We start from the raw sequence: 9,734 nt of genomic DNA, 5'->3' as shown, positions 1-9,734 counted from the left end.
TGGATTTCTGAGTTCGAGGCCAGCCTGGTCTACAGAGTGAGTTCCAGGACAGCCAGGGCTACACAGAGAAACCCTGTCTCGAAAAACAAAACAAAACAAAACAAAAACAAAAAACAAAAAAATAATTGTTTCCTGGGCTCATGCTAATTTCCCTAAATTAACTTTGTAGGAGTATGGGTGTCACTTTCTCAAACAGGATTTTAGGTTTGGTTTTGTGAAAACTTCACTACACCCTTTCTTTTTTTTAAAAAAAGATTTATTTATTATATGTAAGTACACTGTAGCTGTCTTTAGACAGGCCATTAGAGGTCATCAGATCTCATTACGGATGGTTGTGAGCCACCATATGGTTGCTGGGAATTGAACTCAGGATCTTCAGAAGAGCAGTAGAGTGCTCTTAACCGCTGAGCCACCTCTCTAGCACTACACACTTGATTTTCATTCACACTTGATTGAGTGAGCCAATGAACCATGTCACCAAGCTTGTGATTCCAGCTTCATTCCTGTTACACATGACCAGCAAATATGCAGCCTTTTCTATATGGGTTAAACGTGCTTCCTTTCTTATTTTTTTTAAAACAGGTATGATTAGGCCGAATACGATCTAGCTTGACAGGTAATTAAAATACTCGCTATGCCATGGTGGCGCACGCCTTTAGTCCCTATAGAGAGAAACCCTGTCTCGAAAAAACAAACAAACAAAAAAACAAAAACAAAAACCAAAAAACTTGCCCTTTATTTGAGAAAAAATAGCAGAGACTTTAAGAATAGAGAAGGTACCTTCTAGTCTTCATGTGCATAATTTTCTCTGCAGAGGACCCAGGTAGAGGGAGCTGAGGACTGAGAGGCAGTCCAGTCTACGTAGAACAGTGCTCCGCCTCCCCTCTTCGCCCCGCCCCCTAGACAGACCCTGCCTCCCCTGCCCACGCCCCACCTCCGACCCCGCCTCCCACCGCGCCGGCGCCATGGCCGCCCAGGGGATCAGGACGCTGGCGGGGGTAGCGCTTGGGAGGCCACCGCCTCGGGCCGGAGGTTTCCGACAGCAGCTCAGCTCAACCCTCGGTTCGACTTCCGAAGGAGCCCGCGGCGGCTCTGCGGCCGACTCGTGGGGAACGCCGGAAGGAGAGCCGAGGCATCCAGCGAGCCGAGCGTTAACTGCGGCGGAGAGGCATATCGCCGAGCTGCACCGGGCCGCCTGCGCGGTGAGGCCCGCTCCAGCCTGCCCCACGCGCGGCCTCTGCGCCTGCGCGCGCCCGGCCTCCGGACCCCGAGCCGGCCGGGCCGGGAGGTGCTGGACCTCCGGTCTGGGGCGGGTCGGCCTGGGGCGTCAGCTCAGAGGGTCCTGCGAGAAACCCGGTCGCACTTTTGCGTTCCGGACAGAGGGGTGTCTGCCCTGAGCTGGGAGGCTCGCGAGGCTCGGTTTCTGATCTGTGTCCCAGCTAAAGGCCCGTCGGTTGGTGTGTGTGCGCGCCCTCCAGTGTGTGAGTGTGTTGTGTGGGGAAAAGGGTGTTAAGGAGCTGAGGGTAGGACCGAGCACTTACAGGGAAAGTATGTAGTACAGACATGTTGCCTGTGCGTGATAACTTGGGCAGCCTGCCATCCAGTGACTTTAATAATGGAAACATAAGACAGACGCTTTACATTTTTGCCCTATGTCCTCTTCATCCTTTGCCTCCGGTCCAAGTGAGCAAAAGAAATTATAGTCAGGCAAGTTTGCATTTTTCCCTAGGCTTTCTTAAATCACCCTTTCTTCTGGTTTATGGATTTGACAATTGCTTGTCACCACCAGTATCTAACCTATCTCCCTTCAGTTTCCTGATACTTTAGAATACAATAGTTTGAAGATAGCATTATTTATATTTTAAGTTTTTTAATGATATGAGTGATTTGTAATAAATCTATGTATTAAGCTCTGTGTTTGGCTAGTACTTGATAAGACCACTGAGTAGTATTTGGTTTGGCTTGAGAGGCAGAGGCAAACCTTGAACGTTTCCTAAGGTTGACACTCAACCTTGGGTGTAGTATGCCCCCCAAAAATCCACTGTCTAACCCTTTCATGTGTTGAAAGTGAATAAAGATTTATCGAAAGATTATTGGCAGCCTTTGACTGTTCTTGCTTGTGCTCTTATTTTAAATATAACACATGCAGTTGGTTTCCACAAGTCACCATACAAATATGGTGGGTAAAAGCTGGAAGTCTCATCATTTTTCAAGGCAAACAAAAGTGGCCTGTATAGATTGGTTCAATCAACATAGCAAAAGGAAGGCAAGTATTTGCACTGGGGAACCCACAACTTTTTAATCAGTTGAGTTTCACAGGTCATGTGCCTGTCCAGGAGACCAGGAGCAAGCCCCAAACCATGCTTGGTATTCCTCTTTTCCACAAATATGAGCTCCCAAGGAACAGTATTTTCCTTCCTATGCCTCAAGGGAGTTAGCGTCCTTATCTTTCTCCCATCACTGCACTGGATAGCTTGCTTTCCATAGACATCTTGCTCTCCAGTCAGCAAGCTTGCCTCATCTTCATTGCCATCTTTATCCAAGGCTCATTTAGTGAGAAGAAACTGTGTAGGCAGTCAGCAAACTCAGAGGTAGGCCATCCACATGTGGAGCAACCTGTTAGGCTTCCGGATTACCAGATAACTGTCTCCAGAAAAACATACAGAAGCTAAGCGGAGACTATAAAGGTTTTGCAGTGTTTTATTTGCCTTCCAGATCATCAAACATGAGCTTTGTGGGGAGGAGGAAGAGAAAAGAAAAGGAAATGGGGTTCTGACAGTGGGTCATTCTAAAGTTGTGTTGGGTGCATCTGGTGCCACATGGCCTTGGGATTTGGGTGGGTCCTGAGCACAGCATTGGGACTTGCTGGATTCTTACTGCCTTGATCTATCTATGCAGAGATGCCTTAGAGTGAACCCAGACTTGAACTAAAATATAAGTTGACCTAAATGCCAACCATAATGAGTGACATCATTAAGTATAACGCTGGATAGCTGAAGTTGTTGATGACCAAGTAGAAAATGTTTGCCAGAACCGGCAGAACTCGTACAGGCCTTGTATCCCACCACTCGAGAGGCTAAAGCAGACTGGTTGGTTGTGAGCTTGAGGCCAGCCTGATCTACAAAGTTGTGGGCCAGGCAAGGCCATATAGTGAGACTGTGAGAGAAAGAGTGAGGGAGGGGGTGAGAAGATCTGCTGCCTTCATGCATATTTTAATGAAAGTCTATAGGCAGGAGTGATACACTGAGTTTCTAATGGTCAAAGTGCTATATAAAAACCCATAGGGAAGGAAGTTCCCCTATAAAATCTGGAGGCTAAGAAACATCATTAACGTGCTATATATATGTCTGAGGGAGGAGTTACAATTTGCCTTTCCCCACACACACTGTGCTTTGGGGGCTTTTTTTTTTTTTCTGTCACAATTGCATATAGGTGGAAAATGCATCCCTGAAGTTTGAAGTGGTATACTGGAAGTTGCTGTTAATCAAGCTTATTAAGCCAGTGAGTGTTAATGTGGCAAAACAATACCTTTTCAGTTAAGACTAGATCTAACAACAATGGTGAGGGAGGGAGAGAACAGGAAAACTGTGGCCCTTGCAGTGCAGTAACACATCAGGAAGGTCTAGAAAATATTCAATAACGGCAAGGGCCGTGCTTCTCTGTGAGGCCTGTTTGGCTTTGATTAGCACCTTTTCTGTGAGTTTAAATCATTATCCACATATTGTAAGTACTGAAATTGTAACTGCAGCTTCTGAGTGCGGTTCATTTCCAGCCTCTTAAGCTCTTAAAGTCATCTAAATCGCCTGTTATTAAGCTTGTTACCTAGAGGCGCAATGAAAAAACAGAGCGGCAGCCACATAGTTGTCGCACACAGAGGAGTTCTTGTTTTTCCACCCACTTCTCATTTTAACTCAAAACTGTATGTTTTTCCCTTTAATCACATACAGTTAGCTTGTATATAGCATTGAAATGCACGTGCTTTTTAATTGCAAATGCCACTACAGTTACTGGAAAAGCAATGTAATGCTGTTCTTTTAAAAAAAAATTTTTACAATCATTTTGAACTAAAAATATTACTAGGAAGATATGATAAACATTAACGAAGATTGATGTATTGTTTTATTACTCTTCAGGCTGGTGAGCTAAGCTATATGGACCCAGCTACCGGCTATGTGGTTCTCACAAGGCTGGCCCACTTGCGGAGAGGCGCCTGCTGTGGCTCTGCCTGCAGACACGTGAGTAACAATTCTCAAATTACCCTGGCAGTTTGCTGAGCTTCTGTAACTTCATAAATACCTATTATTTGAACAACAAGTCAAATAAAAAAGCTAAATAGACCTAGAGTGTGCTTTTCACAAGCTGTTTTAGCAAAGGACAATGAAGCTGTTAGTACCAACACAGGACCTTTAAAGTTAATGGAATTTTGTAACATTTCACTGCAAGCATGGACTCCTCCAAATGCTAAGACTTGAAATTCAGGGGAGCTCTTTATATCGAGGAAAGCTTTCATGAAGTCTGAAAGGCAGGCACAGAGGGCAGGAAGAGAAATCAAATGAAAAAAAGAAAGAAAAATGTTGCAGACCAGATCCTAAAAATACTGCTACCTTAAGAAGCAGAAATTTTCCCAGTATTGAAGGCGGATCTTGAAATGATAAGACTTCTTCCTTCCCTTCTATTCCCTCCCACTCCCTGCTTCACATGCTTTCCCTAGGCATACAGATTTGAGTGCTGGCCCTCAACTTGCTGTAGTTCATAGTCTTTCTCTGTCTCTGTCTCTGTCTCTCTCACTACCTCTATGTCTCTCTGTCTTTGTCTCTCATTCTCTCTCTCTCTGCCTTCCTCTCTCTGTCTCTCTCTGCCTGCCTCTCTCTGTCTCTCTCCATGCCTGCCCCTATCTATGTCTCTCTGTCTCTGTCTCTCATTCTCTCTCTCTCTCTGTCTGCCTCTCTCTGTCTCTCTCTGCCTGCCCCTCTCTGTCTCTCTCCATGCCTTTCTCTATTTATGTCTCTCTGTCTCTGTCTCTCATTCTCTCTCTCTGCCTGCCTCTATGTCTCTCATTCTCTCTCTTTCTCTGCCTGCCTCTCTCTCCTGTCCCTCCCTTCTCCCCTGCACACTTCATTCTCTGCTTTCTTCTAGTCTGTGTTTAAACTGTATTTAAAGTGATCGTGAGGCTACTCCGAAGTTAGTGCTATAGGTCTGAGTATGTGTATTTCAAGAGTCTCATGCCTATGCTTAATAATCAAAGCGAATAAACTATTTCTTCCTCTTTTCTGAGCAAAGAAGAAATCAGAGTTTGTTTCCTATTGGAAGACATATCTCTGAGGTACATCGTTATTATGTTAAGATTATAATCAGATAACATTTGTTTATAGAACATTTTGTATGTTTTTCCTAAAAGAAGATGTTATTCCTTTTACTAGTCCACTTTCTAATTAAAGATTAGACAGTAAATACTCTTAAGAACTGTGGACAGTGTTCTGAAAGTCAGCCTTTATGAATTCTCCTGTCTGTGCCAGGAACTGTTTCTAGTCAAATTCATAAGAGCATCATGTAAATCGCACACCCACGGGTTCTGTAAGAATTGGAGTTTGGTAATAAAATCCTAGAGGCTGGAAAGATATACTTAGGAAGTGGTTCCTGTATCCTAATTAGGGTTGTTTACCCAAAGTTCCATTGTACTCTTTAGTCCCCATGACGTATGGATCCAGTGATTTAAAACATTGCTAGCAACACTTTTTTTCCCCACCATGAGAAATGTACTTTCTTGCAATGACTGTTAAATAATTCCATAATATTTGCTATCTGTCTTTTTCAGTGTCCATATGGCCAAGTCAATGTGAAAGATCCATCCAAGAAGAAGCAATTCAACTCCTATTTCTATGTTTGACAACAACTTCATCTCTAGTCTGTCAAATTAAGTGTGTGGTTCTGAAAATAAAGCCCTAATCTAGAATTATCTGTTACAAATATTTGAGCACTGAGTTAATATTAAATACATATATCCAAAAGAAGATCCATAAAATGCATGTTATTTTCCCTTCTTTTTTGCTGCATGACCACAGGCATACATTGAAGGAGAAAAAGATGGGTGTCCTGTTGCATGAATGGAGCCGTCATGTCATGGAACAGCTTTGAGATTTCCTTAGCTTTGCTTCTTCCATCTTTTTCTCATCCATGCAAGGAAGGTTGCTGGCAAATAGCAGGCACATTCTTTACTCTATCTGTATCTTCAGCTCGAGGTGATGGATACAGTACCATGTATTACATACAGCATATGCACACCCAGCAGCAGGAGATGCTCCTATCAGCTGTCCATCTGTTCTTTCAATGTAGACTTCTTATCATTTTGATGTGGAGGTCAGACACGTTTCTCTTAGACCGTTCTTCATTCACCCTCTATACATTCCTCCTCTCCTTCTTGGGATACCTAGCAGGCAAACCTGCCTTTGAACCTCTTTCTAGCTCTGTACAGGTGTTGTCATTGTGGGGATTGCCCTGTGAGAGCCCAGTGAGGACAACAGCCACTGGGAGGCCCTTGTCTGCCAGTGGAAGAGTGGGAGGCAGTAACAGGAGGCTGCTGCTCAGAGCCAAACTGGAGCCCCAAAGTCCACCTCTGTCTCTGTGCCCAGCCATAGGCCACTGGCAACTTTATTCACCCAATAGAGCCAACTGGGGGACATGAATCCTCAGCGTCTGACAGGCAGATATGTGGGTTCCTGGGTGATTTGGGGGGCTGAATTCATACAGATAGCATTAGAAGCAGTCCACAACAATGGATCCCAAGGATGCCCTTCCTTTCTCTTAATGTATCCCTTGCAAACAAACACAGGCCATTATGGAGGTTGGCAATTCTTGGGATTTCAATGTGCAGCTTAGTAGATACTGCAGTAGGGAGGAAAGAAGAGGCAATTATTCTTGCTTATGCTTGTTGCCAGGAGGAGAGGTCTGCTATGGTTCTGAAGAGATCCGCCTTGGCTCCAAGGTTCTTTGTTTCAGCAAAGTGCCCCATCTCCAAAGGTATTTATTGCAAAGTCCCTTGCTCAACAAAGCCCTAACATAAAAAAATAAATAATTGTTCGGGCTTTGCTTCATCTGAACCATGAATGGTAGAACAGGGCAGCGGCTTCCACAGTAAACACAATATTGCCACATAAATGAACTTGGCTGCAAGAGGATTTAAGCTATATTGTTTTCACACATTGTAAAGTAAAAACTCAGGCCTCTTAGTGGGTGCATAGATACGAACACATTGGAGATGCCCAGCAACAGCAGTATCCCCATATAAATCAACTCTGGTGTAGCTCCACTCTCAAGGTTTCTAGAGGCTCCTCCTGCCCCAGAGTATGATAAATCAAGAGAGACTGGATTCTTTTTTTTTTTTTTGGATTGTTTCTAACACTGAATGACTCAAGGGAGACTAAGGTTACTGGAGCAGAGGTGGAGGTGGACTTCTGAGGCTACAGTCTCTCAGCTGGGAGAAGGTCCTCCCTAGCTGTGAATGGCAATCCTCTCTCTTCAGGAGTTGCACTGTCCCCACTGATTAAGAAGGTCAAGAAGAATAATTTTTATCTTTTAAAGTAAAACTTGAAGTTCTAAATAGGGTGTTTGCAGTAGGTGAGATCCTGAAGTTTTCATGGCTCTCCCAAGGTTCTTTGTTTCAGCAAAGTTCCTTCGCTTCCAAGGGCTTTTTTTTTTTTTAAAGTCCTTGCTCAACAAAGCCAGCGGTAACATCAAAAATTGGTAGGGCTTCGATTCATCTCCAGACAAGATTAGGGAAGGAGGCTCCCTACCTACCTGATGAACGGCAGTTGCTACATTGTGTCCCTCGGCCCAAAAGGAACCTTGCCCTCCATATCTCACCCTTCACTCATCCTGCCTCAGCCTCATCTTCTCTGCCTTCCACGATGATGGCTGAAGCTTGTGAGACTTCTGTCAGTGGTGGAGAATTAAAAGCTGCGCATTACTTTTTCACTATACTACAATAGTTAAGATGTATTTCCAGATTCCAAAATGATTCTCTCTTTTCAGGTGGAAAAGCTCTCTCTCTCTCTCTCTCTCTCTCTCTCTCTCTCTCTCTCTCTCTCTCCCTCCCTCCCTCCCTCCCTCCCTCCCTCCCTCTCTCTCTCCTTCCCTCCCTCCTCATGTGCCCTGTGCCATGTGTGTGTGTGTGTGTGTGTGTGTGTCCTTATCAAATACTCGGAACGGTTACCCGAAGAAATAAAAGGCACTGCATAGGTCAGAACTCCAGAACATCTAAGAGTTCCCAGAGCTCGTTCAATGATTAGCATAAAAGCTGAACCCAAGAGTCTTGTTCCCTCCTCGAAGGTACAATATTAAAAATAAGCTGACTAACCCAGGGTGATCCTGGAAAAGTCTGGTTGGCCAAAGAGGGCTCCGAGAGACTTTCCGCAGAGTAGGACGGCGAGTGAGCACCCGTTGGGGGATGGGGGATGGGGGATGGAGGGCTTAGATTCATTATTCCTCAGCTGTCCCTTAAAGCCTCCAAACTGTGGAGAGCGTGTAGCACTGTCCGGCTTCCATCCCGCCACAATTCCGTGGCTTTTGCTGGTGGCTTCGAGGAACACGAATACCTTTAGCCCATCCAGTCCTTAGTCCATGCCAAGTCAAGGAGCCGCTAAGACTGCGAGGCTTTGGGGAGCAGACGGGTGGGGGAGGGCGGCGCCGGCGCTGACCGGCGTTCCGGAGCTGCCAATCTCTCTGCTCACACCTTCTTCCCCACAGGCGCAGGAGCCCAGGCTAATCCCCCGCCTCCCCATCTTCGACTGCGAGGGTTGCCCTGGGTGGGGAGTGGGGTAAATAACTGGCCAGAGGTCTGGCTTCAGAGTCTCCTCCACTTCCCAGCGGCTCGTGGAAACCCGGGGCTACGCAGTCCTAGCGGAACCTGAGACCAGGTAAAAGGGGCCTCGTTCGGTCCCAGGTCCCAAAGCATCTCTGCGATAGCGGTCTACTCGGCTCTGAGTGTAGGTTTCCTTCTAGAAGGTTAATTCCAGCCCTTGCTCAAGGACCCAAGAGGGACAGGTGTCTTGGGCTCCCTCGCGGACCGGTCTCCCATCCAGAGCAGAATGCTCTCCAACTTGCTGGGTTTCTAATGCCCGGCTACGGAGCACCAACGCTGAGTGGAGGATAAGGAAAGGAAGGCGGGGATGGTGTATGAGCAATCAATAGCTTAGCCCATTTTCCCCAGGAACTACCCCCATTCACCTTCTATGTAACAGGCACCAGCTGGCGGCAGCATCTTTTAGGTACCAGCTTCAACAAGGCAAAGGCAGGCTAGGGGTCCGGGAGCCCAGGGTGCACTGCGGGGCTCCAGCTCCCCTTCCACCCCCACCCCGGCTGCGCCCAAGCCTCGGGATGCTCGTGGCTTTATGAGGTTCCCTTGCCGCCAAGTCTTCCATTAACACCTCCTTGGATTATAGAGAGGCTGGCAGGACTGAGCGTGGCCTCAGAACGGGTGTTGGGGCACTGGCCAGAGGCTGAGCCCTCTGCCATCCCCACCTCCCACCCCACCCCGCCTTTTCCGATTTGAGAAAGCATAAACAGAAAATAAAAGACAGGTGGAGGAGGCTGAAGGTCAGAGGTGAGAGATTCAGGTCAATACTGGGAGAGGAGGGAGGAGCGGAAGGAGGGAAGGAGGGAGAGAAGGAGGGAGGGAGGGAGGAAAGGGAGGGAGGGAGGGAGAGAGAGAGAGAGAGAGAGAGAGAGAGAGAGAGAGA

General features: G+C 46.4%; 1 protein-coding gene across 1 annotated transcript; it reads left to right on the top strand.

The window, feature by feature from the left end:
- The first annotated feature begins 934 nt into the window (after positions 1 to 934).
- C5H1orf53 (chromosome 5 C1orf53 homolog) lies at positions 935 to 6,012 on the top strand. Its single transcript, XM_021199244.1, has 3 exons — positions 935 to 1,202; positions 4,134 to 4,235; positions 5,816 to 6,012. The coding sequence occupies exons 1-3, from the start codon at positions 966 to 968 to the stop codon at positions 5,885 to 5,887; spliced, it is 411 nt and encodes a 136-aa protein (XP_021054903.1). The 5' UTR covers positions 935 to 965; the 3' UTR covers positions 5,888 to 6,012.
- Positions 6,013 to 9,734: the final 3,722 nt, after the last annotated feature.

Source organism: Mus pahari, chromosome 5, assembly GCF_900095145.1.
Source record: "Mus pahari chromosome 5, PAHARI_EIJ_v1.1, whole genome shotgun sequence".
Classification (NCBI taxonomy): domain Eukaryota; kingdom Metazoa; phylum Chordata; class Mammalia; order Rodentia; family Muridae; genus Mus; species Mus pahari.
This window is presented reverse-complemented; position numbering and strand designations above follow the sequence as displayed.